Below are 26,387 nucleotides of genomic sequence, written 5' to 3' on the forward strand. Positions count from 1 at the left end.
TGTATTTCTGTCAAGTCATTCAGACATAACGAAGGTAGAACCGGAAAATAAATAATGTTCCTTCAAAATAAAAGCATTTATCATAGGTCCCAACGGATAGTGCATTGATATTTTGAATCTAAGGATATATTTTGAAAAGAAATTTATAGGAAGTACATTACGTATGCGTTTGGGCGTGATGACATCATTCATACCGAATATCCCAATCAGCGGTGTTGTTAAAGGTCCCTTACATAGCTAGCTAACACGAATAAAAAAAGAGCGACGTGTTGTTAGTTTACATTATGGATAAAAATACGACGAGATACAATGTACAACTATATATTTATGATTTATCAAGAGGAATGGCTCGCAGCCTTAGTCCTATCATGTTAGGTGAGTAGCTACAGATGGAAATATCCGAGGTTTTCTGGCCTCGGGGATAATTAAAGATCATAACAAACAACGAGGAGTGATTCATACTATTTAGTTTGTCGTAAAATCGTGCCTGTTTAATGTGTTTTTCTTCGTTGTAGCGATTAAGTTTTGATAACACGTAATCTTATTGATGTTGCCAATACATCGCGACTCATTTATGCCCCTTAATCCAAAAGAATGACTCAGAGGTTCGTATTGGAGGTTGACATGAAACTGCAACAAAAATGCAACCACTTGTTAGCTACAGCTCCAGGGCGCTGCTTGCATAATGTCTTGAAAATAGTTGTTGGCAACAGAATTAGTCATCTGTTCCTCATGCTACTTTGTTTCCTTCTATTTCAGGAAAGCAGCTGGATGGTATATGGTAAGTCTCTTTTCTCTTCATTTGACTGCCATGTTACTCTTTTGACATCCTCAAATCAGACATTTTGCCTCATTGTAGTGTCATTTAGTTACTCAGTAAGATTCATGTGAAGATGCCCCTCCACAGGTGAAGGTTTTATACTTAGTTTTGTTACAGAATGTATTTTTAGACATCTGGGAAATCAGAATCATTTAAGAGTTGATTGTAGGATTTTACACGCATCAATAAAATAACTGGATTACACATTACTAAAGAGTGCATCCACATTTTCTGGCTAATACTGAGCTGTACTGACCTCAATTTACCCCCGTGTTAATTTTGTGTTTTTCTTCCAGGCATACAGCTATAGTGGCATATGGCGATGAGTTCTTCTTTGGAGGGGAGGGGATCTCCAGCTGTTCGCCGGTAAGACTGTAACAAGGGAACCAAACTCCTGTTTCAAAAGTTTCAGCAGCTTGTGAAAGAAATGTAGGCCATCTACTGCAGACTGCTTCACACACAGGGACAGTTTTTTGGAGATAAGACTGTGGTCCCTTTCTGTTAGACAGGATCACAAGACACACAAAAATGTTTTTAGACCAGTAAAGCAGCCACGTGATTGTCTGTGTATTGTGTATTTGTCAGGGTGGGACAATGTTGGGTCCTCCGGATACAGTGGTGGAGCTGGGTGAGACTGAAGTGTCTGAGGAGATCTTCATGGATTACCTGTCATCGCTGGGAGAAAGCACATACAGGTTAAACTTTCATTTCTGCCTCTTTTCTGCCCTAGGTGTTTTGGTTTGGATGTTAAACCGCAAGAAAAAAAAGTAAAATATCTGTTGTTACAGGGAAAATTGTTCAGTGTTGTGTTACATAAAGACAAACATGGTGAGGAATGTTTGCGGGAGATATTTTTCTCCTCTTATCTATTCTTTCCTTTCTGCTTGTTTGTTTTATTTCACTTTTAAAACAATGTGATATCTGGGTTTTCCTACCATTGTAACTCTTAGACATAACAACTAAGTCATTTTGCCAAACAAATCATTGGTTCCCAGCAGACTTCTTTAATGAGTTTTGTTTTAAACGCTTTCGGTATTGTGTCCTTCTCAAACTATTATAGGGAAATCAGTAAAAATTGTATTCTACCACCTGTACACCAGATCATTCACAAGCTCAGGGAAACTGGTAGAACCCAACAACATCGAAGCCTTCTGAAAACTTATAGGAAACCCCAGATCTATAAGTGTAATAGCTGTTTTTGTGCATTAACTCTCTATTCTATTTTGTTTTAGAGGTGACAGGTATCGTCTGTTTGAGCACAACTGCAACACCTTCACCAATGAAGTGGCGCAGTTCCTGACAGGACGGTCAATCCCCTCCTACATCACTGACCTTCCCTCTGAAGTCCTCTCCACGTGAGTGTAATGGGCAGATTTGTGCACACAACAAATCACACATCACATCAATGCGGCTTCTCGGTGTCAGATCAAAAATCATCCTTCCGCTGCTTGTGTTTTGAACTTACAACCGAATAAATAATGTAAACAAAATGTCTAACTTTGGCTTCTGAGTCAAAAAGTTCACCCTCAGAGTTGTTCCAGTTTTCTTGTACTTTCTCTTTTTACTCGTCACATGGTCAGTCATTGGGGAGAGACACAAGTTCTGCTTCAAATTCAGAGTGACTTTGCCGAATATAGAGAAAACAAGCAGCTGGAGTTGCTGAAAAAATACAAAGTAAAATAAACATTAACCAATGTTCTGGGATTAGGATATGCAGATGAAAATGTCAACTTTAATATAGTTTCTTCATTTTCTTCAACCCTCTGGAAACGAAGCTAGAAAATAAAGTTTGTTTGTACATGCAGTTGGTAAATATTTATGAAAATAGTCTAAAATATTCACCATGGACTTGATATAAAAAATAAATACTGTCTTCTGATCCTGTAGGCCGTTTGGCCAGATACTACGGCCTATTCTGGACTCCATCCATATCGCCCCTCCAGGAGGTAATGTCATCAACGGAGGAAGAAACGTCTAACATGAGCGATCAGCGGAGTGTTCTCAAGGTCACTTCCATAGTAGTCAGTCAGCAAGAAGCCTCAAACTAATCTAACGTTTTCTATCATCCATTTTGCTTCTCTTGTCTGTGTTTGTGTCAGTGCACTCCCGCACTGATGTCATTGCAGTTGTGGAGGCTACAATGGATAACTGACCACTTAAATCACTTCTATCACCCATAAATTAACTTCTGTTCCCTCTTTAAATGTCTAGTTGTTGCTGAGTATCGTCTTGGTCAGATTGTAGTATTTTGATGAGTTCTAAGAATGAACAGATTTTTGGATTAAACCAGCTTTGCCAAATCAATTAAATTATGTAATAACACCTAATGTTCACTTCAGTTAAAATCTCATCTGTGCCAGGTCAGATATTCCAGGATTTAACTGCTCACATAGTGAAAAGTAAAATATTTGCATGTATTATACTGAATTAATCATTTATTTGCACTGTTATGAGGGCGTCTTAATTTTTTTTTTTAAATTTGTATTTCTATTGAGCAAAACTTTATAACCCTACATCAAAACTAAGCACTTTTGTTCCACTACATTTACCTGAGAGCTGTACTTAAACCACCCACAACATGCAAATACCTCTTGCAGTTCAGTGCACCAAGGATATTTAGTGTTTTAATTATTACACTAAACTACAAAACACTCCCACTTCAGTATTGAAGTGTTTAGTTGATTTTTGACACTATTGCCGACATATCAAACCTCTTCCACAGTGAGTGAATCACATGCTGCCCAAACTGTCCTTATGAGGATCACCTGCTGCTGACTACAATGGAATTAATGTAGAGGTGTTTAATATATACATTTTAAACAGAGGCAGGTTAATGAAGGATGGTTGCATTTGGAGGGTCTGTTACTGTCAACCACAATTTTAAATTTTTTTTTTTTTTTTACACTTTCATGTTATACTTTCTTTTAGGTAGCACATCAGCAATCCTTTTATACCTGAAATACCTTATCATTTGTTTCAGTTGAAATCAGCTCCTTTGTGATTAGTTCTTTACTGTACATTATCATTCCATCAGGTAGTTTTTCATATGACAAAACAGCAGGTGCCGAACTTGAACTGAGTTTATAAAACTGAAGGTGACTTTAAAAAGAGAAATGTATTAAGTGTGTATCTCTGTGTAAGGATTGCAGTCGGTTCACTGTGATCCAGGCAGAAAAATGAGAAGAAACAGGAGGCCCTACAGCAGTTTTTGACTACTTCTAAGACATTTGAATAAGTTTGTCTTTTTCTAAGTGGGGGTTTTGGTTTTAAATCGATCATCTGATGAAAATAAACTGCAGCACAGCCCCATTACGTGATATACACTGTTTGCGGTGCCTCTTGGCCTGAGGTATCAGCTCCAGAGGGAGACGCTGATCATAGATACATTTTCTTAAACAATTTTCTAACTTATATTCCAGTTGCCATCTGAGTTATTCTAAACACAGCATATTCAGATATTTTGTTTTCTATATAAAGGTGACCATATACAGGGTAATGTCTCAGCATTGCTTTGTTTACTACCAACTTAATACTGTACCAACCTGCTTAAGTCCTTTAAGAGCCACCAGAGTGTGTTTAATACCCAAAACACCTCTGTGCCTTCATTTCCCTTCGCTTGGCTACAGTCATGCTGTACTGTTGATGGTTGCCATTGTTATCATATAACACAGATGGTGCGATAATGCTTTAGTTTACGAAGGCTGAGCAAACATATAAAAACACACCTAAAATGTACAAATTTAAAATAGATTAACTATCGCCATACACTACCAAGCGTTCCAGATTAAACATCTGGATCCAGTATCTGTCGCAGCCTATAATCTCTACAGTGTCACGGTGCATTAAACGCTGCACTCTGCCATCAGAGAACGTGTACAGTAGCTGTGTAATTTCAAGATAATACATAGCCTAGATCAAGTGTTTATCTGACTAAAATATATTTCCGCATTGAACCTCATGAGCCTTCGCTGCTTAAACTCAATAAAGGATTAAAGAAGCACAGAAAAACAAGGAAGCTCAAAGAGTGATTAAACCAGCATTAACTCTCGCTATGTTCTCCTGCAATAAATACAACTCATACCTACTGTAACACCACCAGGTACTCTTTGTATTTGTATGCCTGCACAAGAAGATTGAATGTGCAGGCATTATAAAACTTTATTTAAATACTGACAGTGACGTTTTAACAGCTGAGCTACTTTTAGAGTGAATCAAATTGAGTTTTAATGTAAAATTCCCCTTCAGGAGGACTCAAAAGCTCAGGTGTGTCTGGGGTCTGTTATTTTGCCTTGTGATAATCAGCTGACTGACGCTAACCTGACCACTGAAATGTATTACTGCACAAGTCACCCTCTGTTGCTCTGGTGTGTGTTGTTGCGGGCTGCTTCCTTTAATGTGCAAACCAATATTTATGGATATTATTCCCTATTTATGTAATCTAACTATGATAGATATGTTTATGCATATTGTTTGTATTTGTGTAATTGTTTTGTAATTCTACCTACATATAAAGCCATTGACTGCAAACCTCAGAGTGTCTGGTTTTATTCAAATATTTTGGCTGTTTTCATGCATGATTTTTTACTGCAGATTCTTCAGATCATAAAACCACATGCATGATTAGCACACATTCATTATGAGACTTAAGACAGAAAAAGTATCTGAAGTGTAACGTTAATGCAGTTCTTTGAGTGACCACAGAGAGACAGTGTTTCTCTGACTTCAGGCAGTAACGCACTGACATAAGGTTTAACACAAGAGACAGATTGGAGATTCAGTTTGGAAAAGTAAAAAAAACAAAATTTCACCATGGAGCCCTTTGAGCTGTATCCCTTCACATACAGGAGTGCTTTATTATTTTATTCTATAAATCTGACTTGGATTATTTGATTCTCAGTATATTCAAAGAATTCCTTTATGTTTTGGCATCTCAATGCAAATGAAGACACTATTAAAAATTCAGTTTTGATTTAACCCGTAAAGACCCAAACATCCACCGCTGACTAAAATAATCTACTTTGATACCTGTCGATCCACCAATTCTATCAATCCATGCAAATAATTGGTGCAAAATGCATGATTGAAATATGACCCATTTGAACATTCAGAGGCTCCATAATGAACATGAAAACACAGTTATCTTCCTCAACACAGGTGTCAAACATGCGGCCCGGGGGCCAAATCTGGCCCACCAAAGGGTCCAGTCCGGCCCTTGGGATGAATTTGTGAAATGCAAAAATAGATATTAAGAAATTAACAATTATTTTAGTTCAGGTTCCACATGCAGACCAATTCAGTCTCCAGTGGGTCAGACCAGTCAAATTCTATCGTAATAATCTATAAATACTCACAACTCACATTTTTCTCTTGTAAATGTAAATATTTTCATGTATTTACACTAAAAGTATAATTTCACAAAAAATGTGAATAATCTGACCAAATGTGAAGAACCTGCAATGTCTTAAGAAAAATAAGTGCAGTTTTAACAATATCCTGCCTGATATTAAATGCTGTGTGTGTTTGTAGATCCACTGTGATCTGTACATTATAATGAATGTGGAAATGATAAACTGAAGCAGAATATTGTTAAAATTATACTTATTCTTTCAGTTTGTTCAAGTTATTCACATTGTTTGAAAGGACAGTTTGTAGATGTAAACATTTTCATTGTTTAATTTTACTTTTTTCACTGTAAAATATAGAGAAAAGTTTGGAGTTGACAATATTTATATTTTATTATGTAATTCTTTTACTGGTTCGGCCCACTGCAGATCAAATTTCGCTGAATGTGGCCCCTGAACTAAAATGAGTTTGATACCCCTGTTCTGCAACATTAATTCATCAGTAAAATCCATGGAGTTTGACAAATGACAGTAGATGGAGACACTTGTTTTATGTTAAGTTAATGATATATTTTGTTGAAAAAGTCACTTTTTCTAAATTGGAACCAGTAAGAAACAACCTTAAGATTCAAATAAAGTGACAATGTGATAAAAATAGAAGTCCTGTTAAGCAAAAGAATGAAGTTTGATGCTGAAATCACAGCATTTTTTCAACATGGATGAGTTTGACCATAAAGGTGTAAAGTTATTATAACGTGTTATATCTTTGCAAAGTTCACTGTTTGTTGATCCATAGTTCAGATTAAACTGTGACAGTTCTGACTTTGGATGATTCCAAACAGATCTTTTGTTCAGCTACTGACAACACAAATGATTGTACACAGAGCTGATTTGTGGTTTTACTGTGCCCGTTTTGTCTTAAAACAGAGCTTTATTTAACAGCTATAATGTAAACTATCAGCTGATGCAGCACATGAACATAAGATTATTTTATGTTATTTTTGCAAATTGTCTTGAATTTTTGTTTTGTGAATAGAAATACCATAATACAGAAATGTTTAAATAATGAGCTTTATACAGGATGGGGAAGCAAAATTTACAATATTTTGAGGCAGGGATTGAAAGACAGTGTATGACCAATTAGTTTATTGAAAGTCATGAGAATTTAAATCTTCAAATCATATTTTACTGCATTTCTAACAGTCTTGTTGTCTACCTCAAGTTCAATTGCCATTTTTCTCATGGATTTGGTTGGATCCTTTAGGATTTTGGATTTGACAGCTTTCATAAAAGCTTTGGTACGTTTTTTGTTGCTTCCTCCACTTCCAGACTTTCTTGTAATAGTTTTGCTCATAGTCATTCTCTTCTTTCCATTATAAACAGTCTTTATGGACACTCCAACTATTTTTGAAATCTCCTTTGGTGTGACGAGTGCATTCAGCAAATCACACACTCTTTGACGTTTGCTTTCCTGATTACTCATATGGGCAAAAGTTTCTGAAAAGGTATGGATAATAGTGTTAGGTATGATTATGACATCAATATATGTTTGGTTTCAAAACAATTGACGTAGTGCCTGCTGAGAAAAAACAACTAAATGTTCATTGTAAATTTTGCTTCCCCACCCTGTACTTTATTCAGTCAGTGATCTAGTTTGTGGATACGCTGCATTGATTCATTGGTGGTTTTAGTAGAACTAAGTGTGTTCTGGTACATCACTTCCCCCTGATGTTGAGAGTTTTGAATATTAAAAGTACACAGAACCCCTTTAAGTTAAAAATAATCATTAAACTTATAATAATCGTCACCTTCTGAAAATAATTGCCCTTGTCATTTTTGACAAAAACTAAATTTTGGCCTAAATTATCTTCTTATGCCGGCAACCTGTGGTAAAATTGCTTACATTCTCAGTTGAACAGATCATATGATTCTATCCCATGAGATAACTGCCTATGTTAAGAGTGTGGTTAAGTTTTTTGGGTTTCCTGTGTAAAAATTACTTAGGCAATTATTTTAGGAAGGTGACGAAATGTAAAATGCTATAAAATCCATGAAACACCTAAGATAAGGTTGAAACTTTGAGTATCATTATTGTGACATTATTGTGAAAAAATATTGTGGAATAAACGTATACCTTTCATGCAGTGTCTTGTGTTGAATTTATTGGAAAAATTGTGTCATTTCAGAATATAACATCAAAAAATGTGTATCACTTGTCCTTGTGTGACTTTTTGCATGATGTTTGCTGAAAAGTGGGCAAAAATTACCCTTTTTCTGTGACAAATAATTTGAAAACCCTTATTAATCCTGTTGCTGCTTGCAAATTTTCATTGAACTTGTTTACTTTTAACCTTAGAAGAAGAGCTTATGGTCTGGCCTTTTGAATGAGGATCAGTTTCAGTGATTTCAGTTCAAAGTCAATGACGTCATATCAGCCAGTTCCTCAGAAGACATCCTGTGACAATTTTGTTTGGATTTTTTGGCTTCTAGGTAAGAATTTGACTCATAATTCTTTATGTAGAGTTGATATTATCATAAATCTGTATGTATTATACACCATTCTCTTTCTTTTTTCTGTTGTGAATAAAGCATTACCCAACAATTAAGTATATTCTAATATTAGATAAGTCAAATCCTTACTTTTACTAACCCTACCCCCATCAGTTTTTAGTTTGTGAAAAAAATACATACCACTGTAAAAAAAAAAAAAAAAAAAAAAAAAAAAAAAAAAAAAACTTGCATACACTCACTTTTCAATATCTAGTCTCCAAAATTTAATCAATTATGCCCACCTACATGGGCTACAATTAGTTTATATTATTCAGGCCCATTTACTTTCCTAAAGTGAGATCAAGTTTTTTTTTTACAACCAAATTTTCATATTCACTTTTGAAACTGCCCACCAGTTTGTCAGATTTTGATTTGCTCTGTCAATGATGAAGCCAATTTAACCAGAGATTTTGCATAAATGATTTCAGATTCCTGAGAAAATTTGACCCTAAACTGATATATTTTCAGTCCATAACCAAGAGCTTGAATTTTTGCCCTTAATGTCACTAAAATGCAACTCAAACCTTGAACCTTGTCCTAACTGCTCTAGATGATGGGCTGTCAGTGTATATTATTGAAATCTTTTAGGTTTTCAGCTCCTGATGTCTGGAACAAGCTTCTCTGTCTGAAATTAAAGAAGGTGTTAAAACTCTGGAGTCAAGGCTGTTGGTCTGTAAATGTTTGGACTGACTGTATATGTTTTTTTCTGTGTTTGCAAATGCTTTTATTATTGTAAAACTGTAATTTTGTGACTGTATTGCCATCGTCTTGGCCAGGTGTCCCTTGAAAAAGAGATCCCACATCTCAAAGGGACCAATCTGGTTAAATAAAGGTTTAATAAAATAGAAAAAAAAAAGACACAAAATCTGTTTTCTTCTGTTCCACTTAAACCAACTGCTATTAATGTGTAAAAACAACTTGTGTTTTACATCAAGTACATGTTTACAACACAAACCACTGAGTTAATTTTCCATCGGATATAGCAGAATGGTTAACATTGGATCATTGCATCATCAGTGCACCCTCATTGCATCAGTAGTGCTTTCTACAGACGGCTCTTCTTTGACTGGATCAGCAGACGTGGAGCAGACGTGGTCCATGGCCTGTAGATCAGCACCTCCTCTATGTTGGATAATAAATGCACACACTCCGTCCTTGCACTCAGTGGGTGACTAGCTGAATCAGCTCCGTTACTACCAGAATTATGAGTTTCCATGTGACATTTGACAAACGTCAACCTTCCCGCTAACTTCAAGGGTACTGTCAGGCAGGGCCAAAGTTGTTAGCATAGCGGTACCTCTGTGTGTGACTGAACCCTGAGTAACACTGACCCTCCTGCTGTGGGGACAAATCCTTCAGTGACACATAAGGGTGACTGGGCTTTCTATAGGCTGTGCTTTAGCTGAAGCACGACTTCAAGTTTCTGCTACTGCTGAGATGACATAAATGGAAATATGCTCCACCATGCCAAACATGTTATGCTACAACAGCTGAGTTGTTGCTAAAAACTGCTCTAATGTTTGTGACTGTAGTCTGGGCCTTTATTTGCTTCTTTCAATATATTGCATAACTACACTTAAAAAAATACAAACACTTAAGGATGTAAAACATTTTTTGTAAACACACAACAGGCCTATTCTTCTCTAATTTTGTTCACAAGTTAGTTGAAATCTGTCTTATCAATCACAGGGTAGGCTAAATAAGCTTTTAGCTTCAGCCTATTCCCTTTTTGGTTCCAACACCAAGACAGATTTTTTTGTTTTTTGTTTCTTTTTGGGGGTTTTTACCTCTGCCAAGGAGGTTATGATTTTGTCGGTGTTGGTTTGTCTGTCTGTCTGTCTGTCTGTGTGCGAGATAACTCAAAAAAGTTATGGACGGATTTGGATGAAAATTTCAGGAAATGTTGATACTGGCACAAGGAACAAATGATTCAATTTTGGTGGTGATCGGGGGTGGGGGCACTGATCTGCCTTGGAGGAGGTCTGCCCTCTATGAGTGCTTTTCTAAAAAATTCAGCGCAGACCTCCACCAAGGCAGAACAGAGCCCCCCCACCCACCCACCCACCCCCGATCACCACCAAAATTGAGTCATTTGTTCCTTGTGCCAGTATTAACATATCCTGAAATTTTCATCCAAATCCGGGGCACTATCTGCCTTGGCGGAGGTCTGCGCTCTCTGAGTGCTTCTAGTTCATATAATTTTTTCTCCTGTTTTGCTATCGCATTGGTGTTACATCACTGAACCCTGTACTGTACTGACTGTTGTTTCATGACCAAAACAAAAAAAACAAACAAACATCAGCTTTGCTGAGATTTTCCATCATCCTGATCAGGATGATAATTATTGCAGAAGTGTGCAGAGGGGTGTCACAATAAAAGCCCCCTCTAAAATATACAGGTTTATCTTGTGATATTTATTAGCCACTGAAATGATTTATGTCACAGATATCCAGAGGAGTGGGGGGGGTTTCTGACTATTTTAGTCAAAGTACATCTATTAGCCTTTTGTTTTTTATTTATTTATTTATTTATTTATTTATTTATTTATCATTAGCATTTTAACATTACCATTATCATATGGGAAAAACAGCCTACACAGATCAGTCCTTTATAAGTTCACTTTCCTCCACCAGCATTTACAACTGAAATGGTCTCTTGGATGTCAGATGAAACATTTTCAAAGAGCAAAATTAGTCCAGTTGAACCTAGAAGTACTACCAAGAAGAACAATGTCCTGGGCAAATGAGCACTTACACAGACATACATCTATTAACAACAGCATGTAGTATCAAAGGGACTGTATGTTCTTTATATATGACATGATTAGTTACCTCTGAGGAAAAAATCCATTGTTCAAAAAATTCTCAGTCAAAACTCATTAGATTTGATTCCATATACATATATAATCCAATATATCAGTCTCTGATATTGACATTTGAAATTGATGTACTGTCTGACCTTCAGGGGTTAAAGTCACAGTAGATGATTCTCTAAATATCACTTTAACATCTTGTACACAGATTTCTTTCAGTTATTATCATTGGATCATCGTCTTCCAGAATGAAATATACACTTTTTAATGAATTTTGGGATGTTATGCTGTGGGGAATTTTGCTGTTTTGGCAGAGGTTTGTGCTCTCTGAACTAGTCTATACAGTTCTATAAACAGAGACCCCAGATAAACCTGCTGATTAATAGGAGAGAAGAAGAAACAAGGCCAGTGTTAAATGTTCTAATGACCCCTTGGCTACACATGTTGACAATGAGAGCTGCTGTGCTCCTAGAGCTTCTGAAGTTGCACCTAAACACCAAACAAGAAGGTTAATTTGGTGAAGAGTAATCACGTTGATGTTGTTGCTAAAGGAGCAGTTTGACGCATTAACCCCAATTTTACACTGAAAGTGAACATCAAGATCGACGACTAAAGAACTCATCCCAGAACTTCCCAAGTTTCACTTAAAATACCAAATATGAAGGAGATCAGGGCCTGTATTCCTAAAGATTCTTAGTGCAAAGAATTGCTCCTAATGGCCAAATTCTAAGAAAATTCTTAGAATCATGATGTTTTCTTAGAATTTCCCCTAAAAATGAAGAGTAGATCCCTGTAAAGATAAAAGCTCTTCCTAAAGAATCCTAGCCCTTAAAAGAGCTCCTAAGGTGAGATCTGTTAAGAGCAGAGAAGCAGACTTTTAACCCCTTTAGCCCTATCAGCCCGCCCGTGGGCCGAAAAAATTATATTAATATTCATCTACTATAAAAATATAATAAATCAGGACAATGAATGTTTTTTTCAACTTTTGCTCAAAGTTTAGACCCTAATGTTAATAAAAGTACATCTAAAGTGTATTTTAGTGCAAACTTTGATGTTCAAACATGATTTTTAATCTTTGTGGGGTGAAATATACGCTATTAAAAATCTCCGACACAAACAATTAATGTATGCATATCATCGTCAATCCAGCCGGAAAAAAAACAGGTGAGGATAAAAAAATTCTAATTTCTCTTTTAGTGTGTTACAGTTTACTCAGGCATCGTAATAGATTCAATATTTTAGACAATGGGAATAGATTCTGTGAGGTCTCTAAATGTCCATAGACACCAAGAACATCCATATGAACCTTAATATTGTGAAGTAATTCTTCATTTACTTTGGGTATGTCTTTTTAGGCGTTTTTCCCCCGAAAATATGGTCAGGGTTTTTAAGCGGCTTAGGAGTTCCCTAAGCGGAGGACAAAATGGCCGACAGAAGAGGCAGGAGGGATATTCTCCAAACACTGGATGATAGTGAATTAATTAAACGCTACAGATTGGATCGTGCAGGAATCCTGTTTGTGGTTGATCTCATTAGAGATGCACTTACTTCTCCAACCCAACGCCACAATGCAATACCGCCCCAAATGACAGTCATCACAACAAATAGGTATTTGGCAACAGGGAAAATACAACAATGCAGCAGTGATGACTTGGGTCTGTCACAACCCTCCATCTGCAGGGTCACAACCTCCTGTGGCTGGTCAGCAGTCACAGACACTGATGAAAGCTGAGACATTTTACCCTCATTAATACCAAACTGAGTTGAAATGTTGAAAGTTGAAAGTGCAAAAATTACCAGCATGCCAATTAATATGAGCAAATAAACACAACTATCACTTTGTGAATACTGTGCAAGTGGGCCTGAGTTTTTTCCACACATTTTGTAGAATAATTTTAAAGTATAGTTTACTTTTCATTTAAGAGATATTTTCTTTTATGTGAAACATTTACAATTACACAGTCTTCATAAGATTAGATTCTATGATTAAGTTTATCGATTTGAGGGTCCATCCCTTGGCCATTATCACCAAAAGTATATTTTTTTTCTAGCTTATAGGATCAACCAATCACAACTTTTGAAATGATGACTCGTACCTAGCAACGGGGTCAACCACACCTCCTCACTAAGATAGGAATTCCTGTCCATTCCTGCTCAGAGTTCTCTGAGAGTGTTCTGGAATCACTCCTAAGCTAAGACTCCTCGCTAGAATTTTTTAGGTTAAGTTAGGAGCTCTGTGAGAGGATTCTCAGAATCTTTAGGAATACGGGCCCAGATGATTTGGTGAAGAAGGGTAATTGCGTTGACACTGATGGCCGACCAAGGAGTAAAAAGCCCACCTTTTTTTTTCCAGCTTTTGGACTCTTTCCACTAATGTTCAATTTTTCGTGACATATTGGATGATTTTGACATTTATTAAAGAAAACATGTCAGAACGTTAGAGGGAAATCTATTCCCCTGAGTTGTTGATGTCAGCAATCACTGCATGTATCATCATCCATTGTGTTCACCTGAAAAGTAACAATGACTGTCAAATATTATATAAATTAGCAAAAAATATGATATTTGCTTCTGGAATGTTGTAGAATGGAAAATGTGAATACAAGTACTTCAGATTTGTACTTCAGTAAAGTCCTTGGGTAAATGTACTGTGTAATATTCCACTGTTGTGTAAGAGTGTGTTGATGTGTGTATGTGGAGGTGTGATTTGAAGGTGAGAGACAGAGAAAAAAGGGATGCTTTTAACAGTAAGTGTTTAAAAGCTGCTTTGTCCTGAGATCTCCTAAAGGCTTTTCCAGTAGAACTACATCCCTGCAGCCTAATGTTTCATTTAGCACTGATATGCATAATTAAGGGACCCATGTACCAATTTGGAAGGTTATCCTGCCAGTTTGGGCAAGGAATAATTAATGTCTGCACTGCACAGTAACACAGCATCTGAAATCTGGGATAGAGGGAAAGCACTGCAAAGACTGTTCTACTGGCTAATAGAGGGTATGCACATATGTCACTCCCCCCAAGGTCACGCCCCTCTAAATCAGACTGAGTGGCAAAAACCAACCTGCTCAACATGACGGAGTATAGCAGTAAACACAGCGAGACCGGGAAAATGTGAAATATGAAATTAAATTAAGGGCAATTGGACTGGACAAGGATCCGTACGAGCTGCCAAAGAACAAGTGGTCCATGAACATTTATACGTGAGCAGAAATCACGTATCCTGACATCCAGGGTGGAGGGGATCATCGCTGTTTTCACCTGAAACAAATGTACATGGTTTCATCATTACTGACAACCAGGGTCCAAAACTAGGGCCCAGAACCAGCTGATCCAAAGTGCATTTACAGTAGACCGTGTACTGACCCCAGTGAATATATGCATGATCTACTGGTACTGAGGAGATTTAAGTAGAATTAATATCAAATACTTTATACAACACAGATACTACTGCTGTGGACCAGCAGGGTACCACTGTATTCTGGTAAATTATGATATTGTTCCCACCTGTTTTTAAATTACGACAATATTCTTGTAATATTATGGCTTTATTGTCGGAATATGACGACTTTAATCTCATAAACGAATGATATTTTTTTAAAATTATGCTTTTTTTTTTATAATTACAACTTTATTCTCATAACATTGTGATTCTTTTTGTATTTGACTTTATTATCATAAAATTACAGGTTTTATATGGATATTTTATGACTTTATTCTCGTGTAGACAAGTGTTTTTATTTTCTTATGTGGCTCTAATACGCTGTCGTAGCTTAAATGCTCCAGTTCCCCCATATTTGAAAAATTAGGTTAGCCTCAGTTTAAGTTAGTTTACTAATCATGTAGGAGCACAAGGTTCATAATTAGGGATGTCCGATAATATCGGCCCACCAATATTATCGGCCCGATATTGGCATAAAAATGTAATATCGGTGAATATCGTTATCAGTTTTTTTGCCTTTCATTAAAACCGATAAAATAATGCCTTGATTTCGTTGGCATTTACCGACGCATAAATGAAGCATTGTTTGTAGCTGAAAGAAATGTGCAGTTTTCAAAATTGTACAGTAGAGTTGCCACACTGTAATAGACTCATGGAGGGAGGGAGAGAAAATAAATAAATATGGCATTTTTTCCACAACTTAAGTTGAAGTATGTATTCTTTTGCACAGACAGTGTTTACATTTTGAAAGCCTTGTTGCATTTGAGAATGCATCCAATGGGGCATCACAATAAAATTAGGCATGATGTGTTAATTCCATGACAGGAGATATGTGATGTTACCTAAAATTAGTTTAATATCCCACATATATCGGCAGTGGTATCGGTAGATATTGGAATTGGAAATTAAGCGTTGGACAATATCGGCATATCGGTTTTTGGCAAAAAAGCCAATATCGGACATCCCGATTCATAATCACAAAATGAAGACAAAAACCATGAAAGATCTGATCATGAAACCAAGAGTTTTACTAAGAAGTAACGTTAGCCAAAACAATATGTAATTTAAGGTCTGATTTTACCCAAAAATACAGCATAAATTAATGTTACCTGACACCAAATGGAATCCACAAACCTAGGTTTGGTTTCCTGGATTTGTGGATCCATCTACTTCTCTTTTCTTTGACTTTCGGTGTCTGTAAAACGATAGCTCCAACTGCTTTTCAAACCTGTTCATACAATCAATCACACAACAGCTCTTCCCCATTTTTTTTTATTAAATATTGTTCTTCAGTTTAGACAGTATTGAAGCCAACGCTGTCACTCATCTCCCTCTTTCTGCCACTCAGTGGGCGGAACCGCGGTGACTTCTGCTAGCGGTGACGTCACGTGTATACCCTCTATATTGAACCAAAACGTGAAGAATAGTTGACTCACAATAAAGTAAATCATGTTTATCTACACTCTGAATTCACCCAGTTAGAGCACTAAACTTGACTGATGCTAAACTAATCTTTTAACCCATAAAGACCCAGTGCTACTTTTATGTCAGTTCCCAAATTCCCCAATTTTTCCCTAGTTAACCTTTCTTAAATGATTATCACCATTTATTATAATATAATCAGTCAAAATCAGGTATTTTCCATTATTTAATTTGCTTATTATGTAGATGTTCATAAAAGCTCAGGTTAAACTTGAGGGTAATTATATTAAAAACAGAGAAAACTGAAGAAAAAGTTACTTTTTCAGTAAAATCTATCATTAACTGAACATAAACCCAGTGTCTCCATCCACTGTCACTGATCCAACTCCATGGGTTTTACTGGTGAATCAATGTTGTAGAAGATGAAGGTGTGACGGTGTTTCCACGTTCACTATGGAGCCTCTGAGCGTCCAAATGGGTCATATCTGATGACCATGAAAAGATGACAAGCTGCATTTTACACCAATTATTTACATGTATTGATAGGATTAATGGATCAACAGGAATTAAACGTTTAAGATCAGTCGATGGTTTTGGTCGCTGGTGGATGTTTGGGTCTTTATGGGTTAAAGTATGTAATCAAAGGCTTCTTGTTTTGTTACAGCATTGGATTAAGTTGGGATTGGTAGAAGTCAGGCTTAATGTTGCGCTCCACATGAATATGTGTGATGATTATTCCTGTCCAGTCATGCATCCTCGGACATGGTTTCATCTCTGCTGTAGGTGCCAGACTGAATCACTGTCACTTTGTTGCGGCAGCCTCAAAACGTGCACAAAAATGAGAGGATACAGTATAATCCTCTGCATCCTCTAAAGCCTGTTTCTTGTAATTATCTTGTTCTTTTTCCAATCAGTCCCTGTGTTTGATCATTTTTTCCTCACCTTGTCATTTCACTGTAAAATAGAATTGTTGTACTAACATATTATTCTGAGTACTTGACTTGTTGTAATAACGCAAAAATACAAGTTATAGTGTCTCAAATCTTAATTTGAAAATCCTTGTCTAACTAAATTATGTCGACTTAACTTGACTGACAGTTCAGGAGAGTGGGCGGAGTAAAAACCAGTGTTTTCACACTTTGGTGACATACAGTGCCAACGCATCATGAACAATTGTCAGGTGCCTGTTCAAGTCGTGAATTTATTGTCGCTCTTTTGTGCATTGTTTTGAATCTGGGAATACATTTTATAAGGCACATTACGCATTTTTTTTTTTTTTTTTTAAAAGTGCCTTTAAAAAGTGCTATTATTATTATTGTTGTTGTTGTTGTTGTTATCAAATCAAATTAGATTTTATTTATATAGCGCCAAATCATAACAGAAGTTATCCCATGACACTTTACATATATAGCCGGTCGAAACCAGACTCTCAAGCCAATTTACAGAAAGCAACAGAATCCTCCACACTGTAAAAAAAACAAACAAACAAACAAACAAACAAAAAAAAACGGTATTATTCCGGCAGCAGGGGTGCCGAAAAAATACTGTTAAATAACGGAAAATAACCATCTCATACAAATACTGTAATTTTCCATAATTAAAATACAGTTTTTTGCCCTAACTTTACATGACATTTTGCACATTTTTTTGACTTTTTAATGTTCAATAAAGAATTTTTATATGTATTAAAACAATCAAATTACCTATAAATATATATATAAATAATTTTCAATGAGACTAAGTTGTACAATCCACCGATAAAAACTGTATTTTTACAGTTTATCAGTGCTTATACTTGTTATACATTCACAAAAATACATTTATTCAGCATTTTTGTTGTGAAACCTCCCGTAATTACACAAGATATTTGTCAATTAACAAACAAGTCTTCTTAAACTTACAGAACAAATACTTCTTTTTCGGTTAATTGTCAGTAATTTTATCTTGTTTTATTTATTTATTTATTTATTTTTACAGTATTAAACTTTAAATTAACAGTTTAATCTCATAAATAGAAAATAAATATTTGTGAAATTACGATACATTTGTAGATGTATTTTAACTGTATCTTTCTCTGAAAGAAGAAAAAATTTCTTTTAAAAAATTGAAGTTTTTTGGTTATTCACAGTTTAGTTTTTTCGTGTTTTTTTTTACGTTTGACATACAGGAAAAATCTGTGAAATAAACAGTAAAAATTCTTTTTACATTTAATTTTTTTTTACAGTGCAGGAGCAAACACTTGTGAGTGGTGACAGTGGAAGGAAAAACTTCCTTTTAACAGCAGAAACTTGGAGCAGATCCTGACTCCTGAAGGATGGATGTCTGCCTTGACCAGTTAGGGTTAAAGAGAGAGGGAAAGGAAGAGAAAGAGAGAGAGAGAGAGAGAGAGAGAGAGGAAGAAGGAAGAGACACATGGATGCAATTGATGAGCAGATAACTGAACCAGAACTGTCAAAAGTAGATCAGATGGTGTTAGTATAATTACTAATAACCAGAGCAAATGTCCATGACTGTTAATACTACTACTACAAATACAAGTATTAACAGTGGATGTACTACTACTACAAATACAAATGTTATCGTTATTATTACATTTTCAATTATGTCTTGGTTTAGCTAGACCAGGGGTGTCAAACTCATTTTAGTTCAGGGGCCACATTCAGCCCAATTTGATCTCCAGTGGGCCGGACCAGTGAAATAATAACAGTGAAAAAAGTAAAATTCTATTCTGATCAGGTTTACATCTACAAAGTTTCCTTAAAAATCTGAAGAACATGAACAACTTGAATTTTCTTAAGAAAAACAAGTGCAATTTTAACAATATTCTGCCTCGGTTTATCAGTTTATCATTTACACATGTGCATTACAATCGCACAAAACATTTAGTAACAGGCAGAATATTGGTGAAATTGCATTTACTTTTCTTAAGACATTTCTGTTTGTTCATATTTGTTCAAATTATTCACATTTTTGTAAAAGTATAGTTTGGTAATGTAAATATTTTCATGTAATTTTACTTTTTTACACCAAAACAACAAAGAGAAAATTTGGGGTTGTCATTATTTATAGGTTATTATGATAATATTTAACTGGTCTGACCCTCTTGAAATCTAATTGGACTGTATATGGAACCTGAATTAAAATGATTTTGACACCATTGATTGTTAATATCTTCAGTGTAATTTTTGCATTTCACAAATTCATCCCGCGGGCCAGATTGGACCCTTTGGCAGGCCGGATTTGGCCCTCGGGCCGCATGTTTGACACCTGTGAGCTAGAGCTAGAGATATGTGTCAAGAAATAAAAACACACACAGCAAGAAACAAAGGTAGAAGATTCTGCTTTACAGTTAGTCAAGGCGTGGTGGTGTAATGGTAAGTGCAGTGGTAAGTATAATTGCTTAACAAGAAGAAGAGTCCTAGTTTGAATCCAGCATCAGCCAAAGCATAATTCACCTGAAGTCAATGTTTAACCCTTTCATGCATGAATCATGAGAGCCTTAATCTAGCTTTTTTTCCCCCAACTGTTTTGATTTAAAAAAATGCGATTGAAATTTTTTTTATGAACCTATTTTTCATGGAGTTGCAAAAATGTCCACTTGGCTGGACACCATGCGCTTTGTTTTTGAAGCAAAGAAACATGCATTTACTGATATACTGTGTGAAATCTATGAAATAAAAACATTTTAATGCTGCTAATCTGATGTTATCTCACATTTTAACATACTCTAATACTAGTTTTTACTCACTTCAAGGAGATAATATGCAAAAAAAAAAAAAAGTTTGGTTTAATAAAAAAAAAAACCCTGTTAATTACTGTCTAATAACAATAACAGGGTCAAGGTCAAGATTTATTTATTTAGCACACTTAAAAACAGACACTACTGTCCCAAAATGCTGTACATAATCATGAAACAGGATAGGAGTAAAAGACAATAAATAGAATAAAACAATACTGGCACATAGTTCGTGCATTAAAAACAAGCAATTGCTTTCATACTCCTTTGGTTATATCTTATTTTGTCAAGGATCCATCTACAGCTTTATGCTGGAGAAACTGTGGTCAAACAGGTGACGATACATCAGTATTTTGGGACTGTCCGAGCTTGTTTATATACTGGAAAAATATCAAAGAAGAAATTGAAAGAATTGTAAAAAGAGAAGTCCCTTTAAATGTTTTGTTCTATTTACTTGGAGTCATACCAGTCAATGATTTTAATGCAGAGCAGAGATATATTTTAAATATTTTACTATTGATTGCTAAAAAAAATAGTAACAGTAAATTGGAAGAGTGTCAAATCACCAACGGTAATAGAATGGAAACAAAGACTGAAACAAGTGTACACTATGGAAAGAATGACTGCATCATTACAAATGAAAATGGACCTTTTTAAGCGCAGATGGCACATGGTCGAAGACTATTTGTATAATTAAACTTTTTGGGGTGTTGACGAGAATTGCTCTTATTAGCCCTGACATGAGGTGTTTTGTATTTATATAGATGTGTGCATATGTATACAAATATATGAATATTTTGATATTTGGCAATGTATCTATAGATGTAGTATAATATTTGTAACAATAATAATACTATGCGGTGTAATTTATTTATTTATTTTTTTATTAATGTCTTGTCTCAGATGTTTTGTTCTGTTTTATATTGTGCAAAAATCTAAATAAAAAGTTCAAAAACAAACAAACAAACAAAAAAAAACAAGTAATTGATTTACACTCAAACATGTTAGTACAGATAAGGTTTATCAAAAACAGCAAAGGTACAGTAACGGTATGAATGTCAGTGTGTGGGATGGTTTATGAGCGTCCACTGTGTCAGTTGATATGGAACTAAAACAACAAAACCCATGAATATACATATATATATTCTATGGCTGTTCTCTTTTTTAGATGTTACACAATGGATGATGATACATGCAGTGATTGATTGCTGACATCAACAACTCAACGAAATAGATTTCCCTCTAAAGTTCTGACATGTTTTCTTCAATAAATGTCAAAATCATCCAATATGTCACAAAAAATTGAACATTAGTGGAAAGAGTCCAAAAGCTGGAAAAAAAAAGGTGGGTTTTTTACTCCTCAGTCAGCCATCAGTGTCAACATGATTACCCTTCTTCACCAAATCATCTCATCTCCTTCATGTTTGGTATTTAAGTGCAACGTGGGAAGTTCTGGAATGAGTTCTTTAGTCGTCGACCTTGATGTTAATTTTCAATGTAAAATCGGGGTTAAACCCCTTTAGCCCTATCAGCCCGCCCGTGAGCCGAAAAAATTATATTAATATTCATCTACTATAAAAATATAAAAAATCAGGACAGTGGATGTTTTTTTCAACTTTTGCTCAAAGTTTAGACCCTGCCATTAAAAATCTCCGACACGAACAATTAATTTATGCATGTCATCGACCGAAAAAAAACAGGTGAGGATAAAAAATTCTAATTTCTCTTTTAGTTTGTTACAGTTTACTCAGGCATAGTAATAGATACAATATTTTAGACAATGGGAATAGATTCTGTGAGGTCTCTAAATGTCCATAGACACCAAGAACATCCGTATGAACCTTATTATTATAAGTATTGTAAGTAATTCTTCATTTACTTTGGGTATGTCTTTTTAGGCGTTTTTCCCCTGAAAATATGGTCAGGGTTAAACAGGTTAATGCGTCAAATTTATCCTTTAACAACGTCAACGTGATTACTCTTCACCAAATTAACTTTCTTGTTTGGTGTTTAGGTGCAACTTGAGAAGCTCTAGGAGCAGGGCAGCTCTCATTGTCAAAATGTGTGGCTAAGGAGTCCTTAGAACATTTAACACTGGTCTTGTTTCTTCTTCTCTCCTATTAATCAGCAGGTTTATTTGGGGGTATTTCTGCTTATAGAACTGTATATAGAGTAGTTCAGAGAGCACAAACCTCGGCCAAAGCAACAAAATTCCCCAGAGCATAATGTCCTCAAATTCATTTATATAGTGTAGTGACCACTATGCATGAAAGGGTTAAGTTCAAACAACTACCCCAAGAGTTCAACTAACACTAACAAATCTGTGTCCAAAAAACAAAGAAAGAGGTACACGACATGGGATATTTCATTGAGATAACATGATATGATTTAGAATAAGCTGTGTTTGTTTATTTGACATAAACAGTTAAAGCAGCCCTTTCACTTATATTTTTAAGGTGAAACAACACATTACATGTTCCAGTGCTCCAATTCTCTTTATCTCCTCCTACCTCTCCTATTAGGGTTTTCCTCATGTCCCTTGTTTCACCTCAGATCTGTAGCCCTGCTCCTCTTGTCTCGTCTTGCATCCAAATGTCCTTCCTTTTCATTCCTTCTTCTCGATTTTCTCCAAATCCTTTAATTACTCTGGCAGTTTGTGCTTGGCTGCACCTCCTCCGCTTTCCAGGCCTCCTCTCATTTTTCTCCTCGCCTCCTCCTCTGACTTTCTTGACCTTGCTCCTTAACCTCTATCATTTTCCATCATCCATTCTACTCCATAGTTGTAATGGGCTTAGACTTAGACAGCAGCGATTACAAAGTTTAACTTTAGAGATAAAATCACACGAGGAAAAAGTACAGAAAAAGTCAGAGTCTGTCATCAAGTTATCATTACACCTTATACATTATAGTTTTTGACTTTTCATTCGTTTTTACTTTGCTTTTGTTTTAACATTTTGTTTCCGGTTTCAGTTTAGTTTTCAATTTAGTTTAAATTATGCTTAGTTTTAGTTTAATTTTTATTAGATTCTGTGTTAATTTTGGTATTTTTTTTTATATTAACCCTAAAAAAATGGTGGAATATTAAAATATTAAACACATGTCTGCAATAAAAGTTCTGAATAATTATGTATTATAGCTAGTTTTATAAACACGCAGTACAGTTTCAGGTACTAACAACTTTTTTTTTTTTTAAATTAATTAATTTATTTTTTAACAGTTAATAAAACCAAACCTAGTTTCACATCTAATAATTTCTTATTTCCTTTGACAATAATAACTTTGCATCACATTAGGGACTGGGGTTAGGACTAGGATTAGTCTAAGTATAAGAAAAGGCTGTTAAATTTAACATTATGGTCTCGCAATTTAAACAGCACCCCATTGTTTTTCAATTTACAGTTTTATTTTCTCAAAACAATGGAAAAACATAATTTCTACATACAAATCTAGTTTTGTTCACATAATCTACCTGTAAAAACTACAGCTATATTTCATTTAGTTGTTAACAAAAATCTTTTAAAATAAACAATTTTGCAATGTATTATCACGTACAATTTTTTTTATCTTGCAATTTCACAAGTTTTTGGTATTAATTCTACTGTCATTTTTTACAGTGTAATAATTGTTCTTTTTAACCCACATTTAGACACACTTATATAATTGCACAGTGCAGATAATCCACCCCCTTGTCTGGTCTGACTTCTTCTGCTTTTCTGACGTAGCTCTGTGTTGCATTCAATATCCTCCTCATTAGTTTTTGCTGCTTTAACCCATAAAGACCAAAACGTCCACCATCGACCAAAAACATCTACTGATCTAAACTGTTTAATGCTTGCTGATCCACTAAACCTATCAATACATGTAAATAATTGGTGTAAAATACAGTTTTTCAGCTTTTCACGGTCATCAGATATGACCCATTTGGACATTCAGAGGCTCCGTGGTGAACATGGAAACATCACCATCTTCGTCAACATTGATTCACCAGTAAAACCCATGGAGTTTAATAAATAACAGTGGATGGAGACACTGGGTTTATGTTTAGTTAATGCTATAGCTTACTGAAAAAGTCACCTTTTCTTCAGTTTTTTCTGTTTTAATACAGTAACGTTTGAATTTACTCTGAGCTTTTATGAACATCGACATGATCAGTCAGTAAAAAACAGGAAAATAGATAACTTTACTGGAAAAAATGCAAAATTCTGAGAATAATAAATGGTGATAAATCATTTAGGAAAGGTTAAAAAGAGAGAAAAATTCATTTGGGAACTGCCACAAGTCACACTGGCACCTTATGGGTTAATGAATAAGAATGTAAGAACTTAAAGCTTCATCAAAAATATGAAAAATATCTCTGCAAATAGTGTGATTTTCTCAGCATGTCAGCAATTGAACTTATTGTGAAACTATTTTTCCAGCCCTATATGTCACAATAAGTTACAGCTGATAAAACAACAGGCTGACATTCCTACTTTTTCTTCGCCCCGCTCTGCTAATGTGTGCCTACCTGTTCAGACCACCTCTACATCCTTCCCTTTTCTTGTCAGCTCCCTCCACAGGCAACCAGCTGGGAACGGCCAACCAGCTGGCCAGGTCGGCGTTTTGGACCCACTTGGGTCAACAGCTGCTGTGTGCTCCTTGTCTATGTCAGGCCAAGGCCAGGATAACTGCCATGTCCTTGCATAAATACATAGATGAATAAATATATAAAGACATGTGAACTGTCCTCCAGACCTTCTGCTGCATCAGTCACCATTTGCAGCCATTTTTCTGGAATGCCCTTGGGTTGTCCCATCTGGACATTGTGTGTGTGTGTGTGTCAGTGAACATTCATTGATGTGTGCGTGTGTGTAGGTGTGTGTGTGTGTGTGTACCTGCACTATTTCTGAACTTTGTGTAGCCTTGACTTGCTCTTATATCATCATAAGATCACTTAACAGTTTTCCCTCAAGCTGCTAAACCACAAATACACGCTGTCAAAGCCCTTCAACTCTGTAGATTTTTCTTTGAAAATACCTTGTTTGTACACGTACAATCTAAAAGTATTACACCAGAGTTTTTCAACCTTGGGGTCGGGACCTCATTTGGGGTCGCCTGGAATTCAAATGGGGTTGCCTGAAATTTCTAGTAATTAATAAAAATAAAAACTTACCAATAAAAAATATATGGTGAGTTTACAAATAAGAAATTACATAATAAAACATGCTGACTGGGATCACATCAGAAGAGAACCAACAAATATAGAAAGACATTTTATCAATTTGATTGAAAATGATGGTGTAATGAAAAAACAAGTGTCCTTGATATATCAGAAGCTGTTGTTAGATTTTTCAGATAATACACAGCACATAAAACAACAATGGGAACTGGAATTAAACGTAATATTGGATGAGGATATCTGGGGAAATGTTTGCTCTGGTTGTCACAGGGGGGTGGGGAGTCAGCTTTGGAAGGAATTTGACTGGAAGGTTAAAATACGATTTTTCAGAACCCCATTAAAATCTTTTCTTTCTACAAGTGGTGTTAGCAACAAGTGTTGGAGAAACTGTGGTCTTGTCGGTGATCAGACACACATATTTTGGGAGTGCCCCATTGTGAAACACTTCTGGACTAATGTAAAAGACATATTGGATAATTTACTTAAAGTGAACCTCTCTATGGACCCATTATTATTTTTACTGGACATATTCCCTGATGGTCTATCCCATGACCAAGAACCACTACATCTTCTTCTGATGACTGCGAGAAAAATGATAACAATGTTATGGCTGAAACTTGAATCACCTACAACTGGCCAATGGATGCAAAAATTAAACAAGTTTGTCTAACGGAACAGATAACAGCACAGCTACAGCTGAAGACTCCGACCTTTGAAAGAAGATGGAGACCAGTATTCAGTCTTATTGGAATGGATATTTAAGCCTGGATTGTTGTTTGGTTTTTTTTTTCTCTTCTTTTCTTCATTGTAACCAAATATTTTATATTGTAATCTTGGGCCCAATCTCAGGACAAACATTGTTACTCTGTACATTGTTTTTTTTTGTTTTGTTTTGTTTTATTTTATTTTGTTTTCTTCAATAAAAGTTCAAAAAAAATATATGGTGAGTTGAGAGAGACAATCCCAATCCATAAAACACATGACAAACTGTGAAGCTGAAACTGAAGCACGTTGGTACTGTTTATCTTTTAAATGTTCATTGTGGTCGGTTTCAGATGCTGCAGCTCTTTCATAATTCATAGTTTGACTTATTGTTTGTTCAGTATTA

At 35.5% G+C, this 26,387-nt stretch overlaps 1 protein-coding gene across 1 annotated transcript; it reads left to right on the forward strand.

The window, feature by feature from the left end:
* The first annotated feature begins 182 nt into the window (after positions 1-182).
* Positions 183-5,352, forward strand: desi1a (desumoylating isopeptidase 1a). Its single transcript, XM_030141344.1, has 6 exons — positions 183-375; positions 760-781; positions 1,117-1,186; positions 1,406-1,515; positions 2,053-2,175; positions 2,708-5,352. Exons 1-6 carry the CDS (start codon positions 285-287, stop codon positions 2,796-2,798), a joined length of 507 nt encoding a protein of 168 aa, XP_029997204.1. The 5' UTR covers positions 183-284; the 3' UTR covers positions 2,799-5,352.
* The last annotated feature ends 21,035 nt before the right edge of the window (positions 5,353-26,387 follow it).

Source organism: Sphaeramia orbicularis, chromosome 8, assembly GCF_902148855.1.
Source record: "Sphaeramia orbicularis chromosome 8, fSphaOr1.1, whole genome shotgun sequence".
NCBI lineage: Eukaryota > Metazoa > Chordata > Actinopteri > Kurtiformes > Apogonidae > Sphaeramia > Sphaeramia orbicularis.